The 16,708-nt window shown below is 37.0% G+C and overlaps 1 protein-coding gene across 1 annotated transcript; it reads right to left on the bottom strand.

Annotated features, from left to right (window-relative positions):
• Positions 1-255: 255 nt before the first annotated feature.
• Positions 256-9,792, bottom strand: LOC110690231. The gene is made up of 10 exons (XM_021867064.1): positions 9,195-9,792; positions 7,128-7,197; positions 4,756-4,880; positions 4,533-4,641; positions 4,384-4,447; positions 4,246-4,301; positions 2,723-2,830; positions 1,450-1,599; positions 872-1,042; positions 256-733 (listed from the first exon to the last, which is right to left on the bottom strand). Exons 1-10 carry the CDS (start codon positions 9,485-9,487, stop codon positions 503-505), a joined length of 1,377 nt encoding a protein of 458 aa, XP_021722756.1. The 5' UTR covers positions 9,488-9,792; the 3' UTR covers positions 256-502.
• Positions 9,793-16,708: the final 6,916 nt, after the last annotated feature.

The raw sequence follows: 16,708 nt of genomic DNA, 5'->3' as shown, positions 1-16,708 counted from the left end.
GCGGTGGAGATGGTAAAATTTCAGCCAGCCTCGCGCCCGGTCGGGCGAGCACCACCCTGACCGGGCTGCTGATCGGGCACTAAGAGGACAGACACTTTGTCTTCTTCAAAACAGAGAAACATGTTTCTCGTTGCCGAGAACATAAATTTCCTTCAAAATTATTTTTCCTTTAATAATCTTTATTAATTAGTTTACAACACCTTTGCCTAAGTAGACTAATTAATTAACATGGATTTGTCTAAATTCTCAAAATTATTCAACATTGGCCACACCATGTGTCTAGCCAAATATAAGAGTTTGTGTTTTTTTAGAGCTTTGAAGTAGTATTTGAAATAATTACATAGATATTAACATACTAATCAGCCAGATATAAAGGTACTCAAACCTCGTACCAATTTAATGTAATGCACTAAAAGATTTATCTTTACAACAATTACATCTTAACTGCGGCCCTTCGTAAAATATCTAATGCCCATCACTCGCTAGCATCCTATACATGGCATCACCTCAAAAGCTTTGGGCCAATATTGGAAGCCATCCAAGAACTGAGCACATCAATAAGGTGCTCCATGTCCTTGGAGGTTTCTGCACGAAGAATCTGAGAGTCCATTCCCAGTGAAGTGCTGACATCCTTAGCCACCGTCTCCCATGGAGTCCCTGCAATCAAATTTGACAAAAGCTCACTTCCACGATTAACTGCATCAGCCATTGCAGGAGGAACATCAGGGAGAGCCTGCCAAACAAAAGGTTAATCAGTCAGTCATATTTTGTCGCTGAAAAGTACACTGATACATTAAGAAGCCAGTCTTACGCAATCATAGAATTCATAGTACATGAGAAAATTTAGGCCTATTGCTTAGACAAAATTCACCTGCTGCAAAGGTGTACCATGGTCGCCCGGCACTGCACGAATGGACATATCCAGCTCAGAACTAATAGCAGAATCAACACTCAATACTTGCGCCAGTGTTGACGTCTCGTCTATAATATCATCTTTAAACTTTATTAAAAGATTCCTGCTAATGCCATAGTACGTTTTAATCTGGAACACTCAGTAGAAGAATAAATCAGGTAAATTTGTATGAATATAGTACACACAAAAATTTAGTAGACAGGTGAACTGTCAAGCATTTTCAGCAAGTTATCATGTTTCGAGCCAAAATTCAAAAAGGGCATACTTTAGGTTAATTATATCACTTAGAAGTAAAACAAAACCTTAATTAATTCCATTATATCTCCAAAAGGTTATTAGTTACACCCAATACTAGATAACTAATGCCAGAGTGGAGGTTATCTGTTCAAGAACTGCCCAGAGATTTGAAATTACTTAGGATCATAATTATCCCCAGCTGAAGGGGAGGGAGGAGGGCAAAAGGAAAGAGAGTACTCTAGAAACACAAATCAGATGAAAGCAGAAATAGACTAATTTAAAGAGGAGGTTCCACATACAAGGCGTCGAGTTTCTTCAGGTTTTGGACTGAAATTTTCTCTTCCTTTAGCCAAGTCCATGTACAAGGGTGGAAGTTGCTCAATCAAGGGAAGAACCTGCTTCATGATAGGGGGGCTAAGGTTCTCCAACTGCTTCAAAGTTGTCTCTGCCTATATAAAAACACCTGTTATTCAGCAGTCAATCTTGGAAATATTCAATTATAGCAAGAAGAGTAAACTTTCCAGAGAAGAAAAGCACACACATAAACCACCTGCCCCTTTCTCAAATAAAATAATAAAAAAAAGGATGAGAAAAGAAATTGAGCAGGCAAATGTTAGTGTATTCCTAAAATTGGCTGAGTGAATAAAGTTGATTTACTAACCGCAGTTACTTGTGTTACACTATTACAAGGAATAAAATCCACACTAATCAGACTTTCTCAAGTGATGGTGGCTTAGCTATCCCATCTGAGAGCCTGAGTTCATCAATAGTCAAATTATTGTTGACACTGGATAATATCATTCTTAACCATGAACTTATTAGAAGTACAATAAAAAAATAAAAAAAAACCTAACAAGTTCATGCTTTTATTCAAACATTCAAAAAGCTATGTTTCCATCTCTACCACCTCCAAACTTTAGCATACCTAATATTGATCCAACCCGAACTTAAACTGAGCTTGAGAGCTTAAGAAATTGATCTAATTCGATAGTTATCCAACCCAAACCTAACCCGGCCTTAAATTTACCTTCCAAAAACCAGCCTTAAACCCAACTCGACACAACTGTATCCTGAAAATGAACCTGACCAGAATCTGACTCGATTTAAACTCAATTTGCATTCAAAAGAGTAAATAGCCTGAAATGATATAACCTGACTGAACTTAACCAGACCCAACATGACCCAACCCATATATGACCGAGACTGACATGACCCAACCCATATATAACCGAGACTGACATGACCTGCCTCGAATCGACAGCTATAGGTAACGCTAACAGTCTTGCAATAAGATGTGTAGCAAATTATGTTCTTAGGAGAAGATTAACTGCATCTTCAATTTGTTACCATAATTCTGTTTCTAAAAGGAGTATAAAAAGTTTTGAAATCTAATCTTCTTTATTGAAGATGGGTTTTTAACCAAGCTACCCTGCTAATATGCTATAGTGATGCTCCATAAACATAAATATTTAAATGATGGATGTAGAAGAGAATAACAGACCTCAAGCACACAGAAAATTATATATACATTTATGCATGCAATTGCTACAAAAACTCTGAAGTACTACTTACTCCAAGCCGCATTGTCTCTGATGATGCTATTTGTGATAGAAGTGGCCCCATACTTTGAGTCATTGGAAGGAAAACAGGTGAAAACAGTGGAATAGCTTGGCTTGGGTCCTGTCAGCTCAGCAACAAGCAACACTATTTCTCAGTGATAAGAAGCAGAGGGAGGATAGAAATAGCACATCTTTTATATTTTATCTATAGTGTAATGTTGGTTTGGTCAGGCACAACCAATGTAATAATACAATGGACTGGCATAATTTATATTTAACCCTGAAAACTAATAAATAATACGTAGATGTAGCCAGTGTAAAAAGCAGACAACAAAAGGTACATGAGTACATAAATAACCAAAAAAATAAATTGCCAGTATAAAATTGAAGTGGAAAAAAAAAATTAAAAAAATAAAAAATCAACCAAGGGGGAGGAAAGGAAGAGGCCTACAATGAACAAGACTCTGGAATGGACCTCAAGCTAAGAATAGAATTCAGTTTCAATTAGTCTCAAACACACTTTTTCTGTGAGCTACAATTTCTACGGCATATCAAAACCAGCATCTTTAAAAATGATACATTTAATTAGGCTTAACAGCCAAATGACTGATGTGGTATAAAATTGAAACTTTCAAGTAGAATGATCCATGTCCTTTCCCGGAGACAAGCATTAAGAAGTAGGGTCCCCATAAATGTACTTCCAAGCAAGGAGTAATGCTAGATTATTTTAGAATTTAAGCCTTCAGTGCTTTTACATTTTGCAGGTAAATTATGTCAGATTTGGGACATTGGACTAGGGAGACACAAGGGGTGGATGGCTCTGGTTTGGGTATATAATTTGGCATCTGTGGTTAGAGAGAAATACCATCAATTCTAAGAACATAAGCCCTAGAGAGGAGGCGGGGAGTTTTGTGCAATAGAGCGGTCTACTTGGCATCAATATTGTACCAACAAGGCCTTATCAGATCTTTATGAAGTCGGGAAGCTCTGTCGACATCATGCAAGAAGTTAGTGAGTTTGATAGGGCATTCATGTGCAAGGTATCCTATCTTGTTTAGTTCAAAGCTAAATAAATTGAAGGCTCATAAAAAATATATATATTGCCTTTGTTTTCTTTTGAATACAGCACATTACACGCTGTCATTTCAATCATTAATATCTTTAATTACAGCATGTAAAAATTATATAAATTTGACATCAATAAATTATAAGCCGATACGAATCTAACTTGATCCCACACAACTATAATTTTTCCTTAACTATAAATCATAAAAGCAAGTCAAAATGGAGTATATGAACAGTGTAAAAGTCAAAGTGATACATTTAAAAGAAAGCAGAGGATCAACTACTGAGGTACAACTCAATGATTAGACAAAGCAAAGTCATTCAACAACACACATCATGTTTAAATAATCCAAAGATTTGGCCAACTAGGTAACTAAAAGAGCTCTAGATGCATACAAGCATTTCATCTGTGTCCCGATGTAATATATAGACATTAAGTCACAGATTCACATGGCCAAAGGAGAAAGGTACCTTGTTGTTGAATGCCATCAATACATTCCCATTTCGCTGCACAGCATACCTTGACCCTGAGAACCACATCAATATCATAAAACAGTTGGAAGATGGAAAATAATTAGAGATAGTCGTTAGATATACATAGTGAAATACCAATTAATAGGTGGAGGACAGAGCCCAGTGAATGCCCAATGCCAAAAGTAGGAAGTTCATCAGCCTACACCAAAAATATATATAAATGTACTGGCAAAATTACATAGCAACAAGCCAACAAGAGAAACACAATAACATTGAAAACTCACTGTTTCCTGTAGAGATCGACGACAACGTTCAAACTTAAATTGCACCTCATCTGCAATGGAAAAATGATCGAATCCACTAGCATATGGTGTTGCAATCACCAATATACCCCTGTGACATTCAAAATGTTCTGTCATGCCCTAAATTATATATGCATATATAAACAGAATTAATATATTTACAAGATGATAAATTCTATCAGTCTTACAATAAAAGTATCCTTACTTTTCACAGAGGCGTTCAAGAAAATAACGATAGGCAAGCTGTGGAGCAGCTCCAACAAATATACCACCAATAAAATGTACAACTGACCATGGTTTTGAGTGTTTTGGTCCCAGCACCCAAGCACCCTGAAAAACTAAAGATTAACCAAACTTGGAAGAGTATTTGTAATCAGATAAATAAAACATATGTACATCCAGCAGCAAGTCATAAATGCACATATATTACACAGGAAAACACCTTAAGTATATGTTAATAATGATAAACAAAAAATTATCTGAATCCAATTCAATGAGCACACAGCAATCCAAACTCGTTACTGAACTGCTAATCAACCACATAATTCAAAGACTATCTGCCATTAAAGATACAACTTCTTAGCGAGAGCTTCAGCAAGCAAATGTAAGTATCAATGAGTTCAGCAAGGTGTCTAAAAGTCTTAAATAGCATTAAAAGAGACAATGGTTCCCCTTCCATAAAAGAACAACAGCACAAGCTCAGAGATTTCTCGCAATACAACTGAAACAATCAGTCATCACCATTAGATCAACCCCAATTTGAAATTAGTTCCATAAGTACTTACAAAAATAAACGAAGAAAGACATGAATCAAATCAATTTCTTACTCATTACAGTTCTATGGAAAGGTAAAATCCCATTGATTTTCATTCTGAATCAAACACTACACTTCAGGACTGAGCACCCTTAACAGAAGGGTGTTTTAGAAGGTTTAGGAAATTGGACTGCAGAAATTGATATTTTTACATTGATATCAAGCCGCATCACAGCATAGATTCACTCTTCACCTTATAACACTCCAAAAGTCCAAATACTTGACAACAATTTTAGATCACGTATAGACTTAGTCACTTAGATTTCCAATAACACAAGGAAACCTCCTTGCATTTTTACTTCAACCATTAATCACAGAATCTCGGCCTTATTGGTTTGGCAATTTTCCATTTAGCTTTTTGGCCTTTAGCTTGTTAATGTGCTGAACGTGTCAAAAAACAAATAAAATGGTTGATAAATGAAATTCAAATCAACTGAATATTGACTTGAGCATAAAAGAGAGAGGGGGGGGGGGGGGTTGCTTTTCCAGCCAAAATCTGGAAATCTTTATCACTTTAAAAAAAAAAAAAAAAAAAAAAAAAAAAAAGTAAAAAACTAACAGCCAACAAATTACCATACATAATCCCCTATAAATGAATAGAATTACTAGCTGGAAAATCAAGCCAAGTGAACCAAGAGAAGTAGAGAACAAAGGAATGATAAAGAAGGCTGCATCTTATTTAATATGGTACAAGCAAGGAGGGAAAAAAAGCCATAAAGGGGTTAAGGATAAAAAGGGAAAGGAAGATATGTGAGCCATACCCTAAGAATTTATCGATTTTATAAAAATAAAATACTGTTAGGTATTATATGATTAAGTTAGCTTATTGAAGTTCCGACCAAAAATTTTCAATGAGACATCTAGATGATAAAGCTATAAGAAAGAATATTTTGAAAATTTTAAAAACCTTATAGCATTAAGAATTTAATTATATCATTATATGAGCTTTGAAGTAATAACGTTGTAAGAACTAATACATATCACATATTCCTACTTTAATCAACCCATGTCATGTTAATATGGCTTCCTTCATCCCTAATTATTCCCCCCCCCCCCCCCCGCACCCAATTTCTCCTTAATTTGATGTCCCAATCACAAAAGTAAAATTCGGCCATTCCAGAATTTGGAATTTGTATAGGAATTTGGAATTGCTGCTTTGCAAAACCCAGTCGTTCCACCTGTTACATATTTTAAAGTTTTCAGTTCTACAAAATCCCATTAATTGAACACAGAAAGCACGTCTTTCTCCCCGCTTTGTCTGTTACAAAGGTGTGACTCATCGTACTTTGTGCTAGAACAAAAATTTTCACCCGTTACATCCATTCTAATTTTAGGTTGACCAAAATATGTTTAATAATTTATAGAGTTATTTATAAAGTCCTTTCTGCCTCAATCGGATTATTGTTACCGAACTCATGACTGCATCAGCAAATTTTTTCTAATCCTCTCTACTTTGAGTTTTGAGTTTGATCCCACATTCACATCCCCCCCCCCCTCTTTTTTTTTGGTACTTGCATAATAACTTTAACAAAAGGTTTAAGGGCAAATAAAAGGGACAGAGGGAGTTCTTGACATTCACAAAGAACCTCGTTGTTACTTCACCAACCACTAATTGAAAAAGATAAATAACCGCTAATTTTGGAATAACTAAGATTCTAGAACTTGTGAAAATCTCATTAAGGATGCATATCAAATCTCAATTGTCAAACATAGAACCTATGACCATTTACTATTTCAAGTTGCACAAAATAATGTGACGGCACCTCAACTTCACTCCAATTGCTAGCTCCACCCCAGGCATCTTGTGATTGTTTTACTGTTTCTGTAATTAATCTGCAAGGGGGAAAAAGATCTGTTGGTCTATTTAATTCAAGATTTCACTTTGATGAGTGGCATTGACATATTATGTTACACGCTAAGTTTCTAGTAAGATAATGAGCAATCATAGGAAAAGTAGCATGTAGACACATGAAATCACTACCCTTATAATTGAATCCTACAACAGACATTTTTTTCTTATAAAAATCAACCTTATAAAAGAAACTACAGATTTTGATGCCTCACATCTCTTTCAATGAACAAATAAAGCCATGTGAAAGTAAATTAGCCATCTTAAAAACTCGAGGACATTAAGAACTGTGGGTGTCTGGTGGGGGCAATAGGGTGCAAGAGAAATCACTAGTAGGTTGCCTTGAGGTGAAGGTGATTTAGCACAAAAGGTAAATCTCCTCCTCTCGTTTTTGTAAAAGTTCAAAAAAAATAGCATATGGATGTCAAATTTTTATAATATGTGACATTTCAATGCGTATTATAAATTCTCGAGAAAATAAAGTATATTTTATACTCCATTCCATAGAATCCATACCATTAGGTACACGTTAGTTTATTGGTTGTCTCGATAGATAACATAATCTCTCTCAACCCATTAATTCTTAATCTCCACGTAGAAGTCTAAGAGTGCAAAATAATGATGAATATATGTAATTGCAGTTGACCTTTTGACTGAAAAGTGAAAACAAATAAACAGTTACTCTGTCAAGGTGTGCTCCTCTCCATTTTTCCTCATAAGGAATGACAAGGCTCTAGGATCCTTCTAGAGTACTATACCAATCTCGTGATAAAATAAGCGGAATTAGCACAAGACTAACGTGACTAAAAAGAGCCAAACAAAGTTTCACTAAGTTAAAGAAAAAAACCCACATTAACTTCCTTTCATTATAATAAGAAGAAAATATACATCATATGTACAAGCGAGTCAAAAATATAAATCAAGACTGAACGCATTACGTCTCAAGCAAACAGCCCTTCAGCACAAATATAGTTCATCACTCCCAAAGTTATATTCTCCACCATCTAAACGCGAAACAACATGTAACATAAGCACCAACCTTCTCTCAAGGACACAAAAACCTTACCAAGCGAGTAACCCGTGGTTCATGTACTATTCCATAAGTGAAGTATTAAGTTATATCTTGACATGATGACATCTTCTTTATTCCCAAAGAGCTTATTGATACTCCCTCAGTCCCTTTTAGAAGGCCAGAATGATTTATTTTTTAATAACTACTTTAAGAGTAGGGAAAAATAGATGCAAGTGGGTTGTGTTTTTCTACTATTATTAGAAATAGTAGTGGAGACACACGCGGAGACAACATACCAAAAACGTTATGAGACAAACTCAAAGGGACAACCAAAAAGGAAATTGGGGCGATCTATTTAAGTTAACTTTGTTCGTCTTGCATATAGACAGTTCATCCGAATTCCCGATCCCCTCCTACCATATTTCTCAGGCAGAAACAGAAAGGAAATTATATTGTTATTCCTTTGATAAATCATCATAGAGATTACTACTTAATTTAGTGCTTGTTTGGATGAATGTAGGAAGTGCAAATTCTTAAGAAATCTATCTTCATGTGTTATTGTGTTTCTTAGGAAATGCTTAATATTGTTTGTTTAACATTGGATGGTTAGTTCTACTTACCTAGGTAATTAAGTTGGGTCCATTTTGTAAGACTTGAAATTTTCTACCAATTTCTACTTCCTATGAATTTGTCGACCAAACATCACAAACAATTACAATTCCTAGAAATTCAACCTCACCAAAACCTCTACTAATTCTGAAATTGACCATCCAAACAAAACATGCACAAAGACAGACAAACAATGAAATCAAAATCAGCAAATGAACACAAACCCTTACAATAAAAATTTAACTTCCAAATTCGGAACATAAAATTGAACCAAAGTGCAACCTCAATCAAATTAAACTGAAAACAATTATAATAATAAATAACATTTATAGCAATTATAAAGCAAAAAGAATAGTATACCTCTCAAAATCGCGGTAAACTTGGATAGAAGTAGAATCAGTGGTTCCACTAAGATTAATAGGAGTTTCAAGATTGCAGCGAACACGAAGATCACGGCTATGGCGGCGAAACTGTTGCTTACAACAAATATGATTTCTACGATGAATTGGTTCAGCGACGAAACTTGTAGAATTGCTACGACTACGATGATGATGATGATGAAGTTGAAGAGATGGAGTTTGAGTTTGGAATGATGATGAAAATGACGGAAATTTTTGGAGAGGTGATGACGTGAACCAGTAGGATACCGCCATTTTTGTACTATCTAAAGTAATGATGTTGTAAGTTCAATTTTGGAACTGGAAAGTTTTTTTTTTTTTTCTTTTTTTTTTTTGTTTATTTTGGGTATGGTTGGAAATTTGGAATCAGAGGACAGCCGGAAGAAGTAACTCGTATTAATGGTGGGCGCCCTTATTGATCTTTTGGCAAATATCATGTGTTTATCTAATGATAAAACTGTAAATGAATAACAAAAATTTTACACTATATAACCGTTAACACTATTAGCGATATTATCAAAAATGTGCATTGTTCATGGTAGAATCACTAACGCCATTAACAATTTTGGAACCGGGAGGATAGCTCTAACTACTTGAGCTATCCCTCACTCTCATCACTTAATTAACATTTATATATGAAAATTGTAACTAAAGCATTACACGTAATTCCTTACTTAATTGTAAAACAGTTTTACATCCCCAACTAATTTTACGATTTTTATTTTATTATTTAAACTTAGGGTATTGATTCCAAAATATTATTTAAATTCAAGATAATTTTTCATTTTGTATTTAAACATAATCCGAGCTAGCGTCCGGGCTCCAAACTAGTTTTTCTTTCACTAGTAATCTGATACGACTCATAAAAGCATAATTATTAAAAAGAAGGAAAAATTTATTCTAATAATCCCACCTTGTTACGATATATGATATATGTTGAAGATTTGATTTAGATACTCTTAGTTGGCAGGATAGTTTTATGTTAAGTAGATAATATTATCAATATTCTTGCCAAACTTATCTTGTACATCATATTATATAATTCGGCCTAGAGCCATGAATACAGTCAAGCATATTGTTTTTAATCAATAGTTCACATGGTATCCGAGCCTTGATTTTTTCAGTAAATTATAACCATGGTTGGTAATACACCACCACCACCTCCACCACCGTCCAAAATAGAACCGAATTCTCCGTTTTACCTAGGATCGCAAGATCGACCAGGTGATTTTATAACCCCGACTCGTCTTAAAGGCGATAACTATGATGATTGGGCTGCCGATATACGTATGGCGTTAGAGGCGCGGCGCAAGTTCGAATTTTTAGATGGCACTATCATTGGTTCGACCCCTCCATGTACACAGTCGGGCTGGAATACCATTAATGCAATGTTAGTGTCTTGGATAACTAACACAATTGATCCGGAGGTCAAGTTTACCCTGACGAAATATCGCGAAGCAAAGAAGCTATGGGATCATCTACAGCAACGATTTGCTCTGGTTAATGGTCCGAGAATTTATCAATTGAAGTCCTCAATTGTGAGATGTGAACAGACGAAATCCATTTTTGTCTCAACTTATTATGGGCAATTAAATGCCTTGTGGGAGGAGCTCTATCGTCATGAACCTCCGATTGTTTGTTCTTGCTGTTCACATTGCAATGCTGGGGAATTGCACGCTCGGAGACTGGAAACGGCTAGACTTCATGAGTTCCTTATGGGGCTTTACTCCGAGTATTATGCTCAGTTACGGGCAAACATTCTTTCACAAGATCCTCTGCCATCGATTGATAGAGCATACCAATTGGTCATCCAAGATGAACGGGTTCGACTCGCCAAAGCTGTCCCTGAAGATAAGCCATCGGAGGCAGTTGGTTTTGCCCTCAACGCAAATAACGGTGTTGGCCGTGGGCGTGGCAAGGGGAATGACAGACAGGTATGCTCCAAGTGTCAACGTTCAGGCCATGATGCTTCAAGTTGTTGGGGTTTGCCGGTGTGTACGCACTGTAAAAAACGCGGACATGATGTGAGTGGGTGCTATGAAATTCATGGCTACCCTGAAGGATGGTTTGATAGGCCCAAGTCTGATGGGGCTGGGCGTAGCAGAGGCAGCACACAAGGCAGGGGGCATGGTTCTGTACGAGCTAATACGTCTTCAAGTAGCAATGTTGGAGGATCAACCACTGGCAGCAACACCTCGGAGTCGGATTCATCCAATCAGATTTTTACCCCTGACCAATGGAAGGCAATTGCGGGATTTTTTGGTAACACAAAAATTCCTGACAACCGTTTGAATGGTAAGTTTAATTCCACAAGATGGATCATTGACACCGGCGCGACGCATCATGTCACCGGAGATGAGACTTGGTTATTTGATGTCACTGATATTATTCATTGTCCCGTTGGTCTTCCCAATGGTGGAACTGTGCTTGCAAAGAAGGAAGGGTCGATTCAATTGTCGGCCTCAATTACTCTTAATCATGTTTTATATGTGCCGCAATTGAGTTGCAATTTGCTCTCGATTTCACAATTAATTGAAGATTTGAATTGTACTGTAAAATTTAATTCTTCTTTGTGTGCTATACAGGACCAAACGGGGATGCTGATTGGAACGGGAATTAGGCAAGATGGACTTTACTACTTCGGAGAAGCTGACTCGGTGCAACATGTTACGGCAAATGGAGCAAATTCTTCTATGGAGTTATGGCATAAACGGATGGGGCACCCTTCAGAGAATGTAGTAAAGTTACTTCCTCCTGTAGTTGATTTTAAGGGTAATTTGAATAAAAATTGTGAAGTTTGTTTCCGTGCTAAACATCCTAGGGACAAATTTCCGTCTAGTGACAATAGAGCTAGTCGTATTTTTGAAAAAGTTCATTGTGATTTGTGGGGTGCCTATAGGCATCCTTCATCTTGTGGGGCTAGATATTTCTTGACTATTGTTGATGATTTTTCTCATGTTGTGTGGGTGTATTTATTGGATGATAAAACGGAAGTTTTTCGTACTTTTATGAATTTTACTGCTATGGTTGATCGTCAATTTTCTCAAACGATAAAAATTGTTCAGAGTGATAATGGTACGGAATTTAATTGCTTGCGTGATTATTTTTCTGCTACTGACATTTTGTTTTTTACATCATGTGTTGGGACACCACAACAAAATGGTAGGGTTGAGCGAAAACATAAACACATTTTAAATGTAGCCCGTGCTTTACGGTTTCAGGCTCACTTGCCGATTTATTTTTGGGGTGAGTGCGTTTTGGCAACTGCTCATCTTATTAACCGAACACCATCCCCTTTGGTACACAATAAAACTCCTTTTGAAATTTTATTTGGCTTTCCCACCTCTTACAATGTCATCAAAACCTTTGGTTGCTTATGCTTTGCCCACAATCAAAACACGAAGGGTGATAAGTTTGAGAGTCGTAGTAGGAAATGTATTTTTTTGGGGTATCCATTTGGCAAAAAAAAGGGTGGAATTTGTATGATCTTGACAAGAGAAATTTTTTTGTGTCACGGGATGTAAAGTTCTTTGAAAATGTCTTCCCATTTTTGGATTCAACTATGGTGAATATTGAGCCAGAGAGTGTGGTCCCAATGTATGATGATGTAGTGGTCGATGATGATTTTTATGATCAAGGTAGTCAGGAGGTTATAGTCGAAGACATAGTGCTGCAAGTAGATCCCTCGAGCGATAGTGCCCTGGCCGACCAGCAAGGCTATGCTTCTGATCAGCCCGCTGGCCGACCAGCGCCCGCTGCAACAGACCAGCCCCTGCACCAGCAGCAGGGCCAGTTACAGCCTCATGAGCGGCGGCAGCAGCGCAGCACTGCAGCTCGTCCCAGTCAGCAGCAGCAGGTCACAGCGCCGAGCACTGCTACTCCTACCAGCCACCAGACCGCAACTCACTCTGAGTCTTCTGGTTCGTTTGGGCAGCAGGAATTGGGTAGGGGTTTGAGAGTGAAAACTCCTTCGGTTCTCTTAAGGGATTATGTAACTCATACAGTAATTGCAAAAAGTCCATCTTCGCCTACACCGCTTCCACAGCACAAATCAGGTACCCCGTATCCTATAGCACACTATATTAATTGTGATAATTTTTCTGTCAAATACCGTACATTTTTGGCAGCAATTATTTCGGGTCATGATCCGAGGTCATTCAAGGACACAATGAGGCATGAAGGTTGGAGAAAATCAATGCAAGAAGAGATCCAAGCTTTAGAAAATAATGGAACTTGGACCTTGGAAGAGTTACCTCCCGGGAAACGTGCTCTTGGTAGTCAATGGGTCTATAAGACCAAGTATTTGTCTAATGGCAAAGAGGAGAGATTGAAGTCGCGTTTGGTGGTCTTTGGCAATCAACAAAAGGCGGGTATTGACTGCAATGAGACTTTTTCTCCAGTAGCGAAGATGACAACTATACGAGCATTTTTGGCAATAGCAGCTTCGAAGAATTGGGAAATACATCAAATGGATGTGCATAATGCCTTTTTACATGGAGATTTGGATGAGGAGGTGTACATGAAATTACCCCCGGGATTTGAACACTCGAATCCAAAATTGGTGTGCAGACTACGTAAGTCATTATATGGTTTGAAGCAAGCTCCACGTTGCTGGTATGCAAAACTTACTGCAGCTCTGAAAGGGTACGGGTTTCTCCAATCCTACTCTGATTATTCCTTGTTTACATTCACTAGGGGGCAAGTTCAGATTAATGTGTTAGTCTATGTTGATGATTTGATTATTTCTGGCAATGATTCCGCTGCGTTATTGACTTTCAAAGCATATTTGGGAGATTGTTTTAAAATGAAAGATCTAGGGCCCTTGAAATATTTTCTTGGCATTGAGGTTGCTAGGAGTGCGAAAGGTTTATTTCTATGTCAGCGTAAATATACGCTAGACATCATTTCTGAAGTTGGCTTGACAGGTGCTAAGCCTAGTGCCTTTCCAATGGAACAACATCACAGATTGGGTCATGCGAAGGGAGAGTTGCTTATAGATCCGGAGGCTTATCGTAGACTTGTTGGTCGGTTGGTTTATCTTGCTGTGACAAGACCGGATCTAGCTTATTCTGTGCATATTTTAGCTCAATTTATGCAGTGTCCCCAAGTAGAGCATTGGGATGCAGCTTTGCGTGTGGTTAGATACTTTGACTCTTCAAGGATGGTGTGACTCAGATTGGGCTACTTGTCCAATCACTCGTCGATCTGTAACAGGTTGGTTATTGTTTTTAGGCCAATCTCTGATCTCATGGAAGACAAAGAAACAGCCTACAGTGGCAACATCGTCATCAGATGCAGAGTATCGTGCTATGTCAGCCGCGACTTGTGAACTGAAATGGTTGAAAGGTTTATTACTGAGCTTGGGAGTGCATCATCCCAAGGCAATTCCTTTGTTTTGTGATAGTCAGTCAGCTTTACACAATGCTAAAAATCCAGTCTTTCATGAAAGAACAAAACACATCGAGGTTAATTGTCACTTTGTTCGAGATGTCATTATAGATGGTACTATTGCTCCCTCATATGTTCCTACAGATTCACAGTTGGCGAACATCTTTACAAAGGCCCTTGGCAAACGACAGTTTGATTTCTTATTGTCCAAGTTGGGCATTATGGATCCCCACCATCCTCCAACTTGAGGGGGGGTGTTACGATATATGATATATGTTGAAGATTTGATTTAGATACTCTTAGTTGGCAGGAGAGTTTTATGTTAAGTAGATAATATTATCAATATTCTTGCCAAACTTATCTTATACATCATATTATATAATTCGGCCTAGAGCCATGAATACAGTTAAGCATATTGTTTCTAATCAATACTTCACACACCTTTAGCCGATTCGCTTTTAATAATCCCATCTTTGGATTATTATTTAATAATCCCATCTTTATAGGGGATCTTCTCATATTGGTCTCTTATGACCGGTAATCTATACATTGGGTATTTTTTTTTTAAGTGACACATGGCACTAAATAATTGGTCCAAAAAAATTAAAAAAGAAAACATAACTTTTTTTTTCCCACGACCACCCTGACCCCCAACCTCCGGAACCCCTTCTCCCTATCCCCGCTGCTGGAACTGCCATCCCCACCACTGGAACCCCCTTACAGGCCATACCTACCGCCAGAACACACAGGTTTTATGGCGGTTTCCGGTGGAGTTTCGAGGGTTTTCGACTATGGTGGTTATGGTGGTTTCGAGGGTGGGATTTGGGTCAGGGGTGATTTCGAAGGTGGATTTGATCCGCAAGGTGGTCTTTGATTCTGGCCGGCCGTTTTCGAAGGTATAGGGTGGCGGTAGTCCGGTTTACGGTGGGGCTAGGGTGAGGGTTATGGTGTTACGGTGGGTGGAGGGCTAGGCTGATTTTTTTTATTATTATTATTTTTTCAGTTTTTAATTTTTTTTTCCAACCAATTACAAAATGACATGTGGCATCTTAACCTATCAAAATCAAGGAAGTACCAATGAATATTAAAAAGTATTGTAAGCACATGTGGGTGAGAGAAAGGAGGAGAGAGATTGGCAAGTGAGACCGGATTTAAATGTATCACTAAAAGCTTATATAATATCATTGACTATGTAGTGATATTATTTCTATACGTAGTTGGTACCACTAAATGAATATGAATGAATATATAGTACCACTGAATGTTCAATGATATTATTTGATCATGTAGCGATACTATTAATCACCCAGTTGTACACTTAAATCCAGCACGTGGGGGTGAGAGAAAAGGAGGAGAGAGATGGGTAAATTCCATGCGAAATGTCTCAAATGCCCCTTGATATGTATATACAAGTACCTATCAAACCTCCCTTTGGAAAGCCTCATCAAAATCGGTTACCAACAGGTTAAGGACCAATAGAAGCAGAACCCCTTAAAAGGTGGGATTAATAAATAATAATCTAAAAGTGGGATTATTAACATTGAACTGGCTGAAGGTGGGATTAATAAATAATAATCCAAAGGTGGGATTATTAACATTGAACTGGCTAAAGGTGGGATTATTAGAATCAATTTTTCCTAAAAAGAATGATTCAATCCAATCTTCTCTCAAAGCCCTTTTAATATACACCACCTACATGGCTACATTTAATTATAATAGATTATTATTTCAAATAGCAACAACCAATTAAATTCATAAAAATGATATATTTAAATCATTTGGTTTCAAATATATATATATATATATATATATATATATATATATATATATATATATATATATATCATTTAATGATATAAGGAGTGTTTAAATTATTTATTTTACTTCATTATGATTTGAATGTGTTTTAGATATATCTTTTAGGTTTTTTGTTTATTGAATAATCCCATGTAAAAAAATTCTACATTCTTTTATCATGCAAAGATTAAGAATATGAAAATATGAGTTGAGCTTTTATGCTTTAACCTAAATCACTAAATGAGATAATTCCATTTAGTGTTTGAAAGATTAAGTATTGTTGTCCTCTAA

Source organism: Chenopodium quinoa, unplaced genomic scaffold (genome assembly GCF_001683475.1).
Source record: "Chenopodium quinoa cultivar QQ74 unplaced genomic scaffold, ASM168347v1, whole genome shotgun sequence".
NCBI lineage: Eukaryota > Viridiplantae > Streptophyta > Magnoliopsida > Caryophyllales > Amaranthaceae > Chenopodium > Chenopodium quinoa.
Note: the sequence above shows the minus strand (reverse complement) of the source record. Positions and strands in the feature narration are given on the sequence as shown.

Bases quoted from the DNA above. Each gene is read 5' to 3' on its own strand.
- LOC110690231 (XM_021867064.1), bottom strand. From the start codon at position 9,487: ATGGCGGTATCCTACTGGTTCACGTCATCACCTCTCCAAAAATTTCCG. The intron at 4,642-4,755 runs GTAAGGATACTT...TGAATGTCACAG, and splicing joins CTTGAACGCCTCTGTGAAAA to GGGTATATTGGTGATTGCAA. The intron at 4,302-4,383 runs GTATTTCACTAT...TGTGGTTCTCAG, and splicing joins TGTCCTCCACCTATTAATTG to GGTCAAGGTATGCTGTGCAG.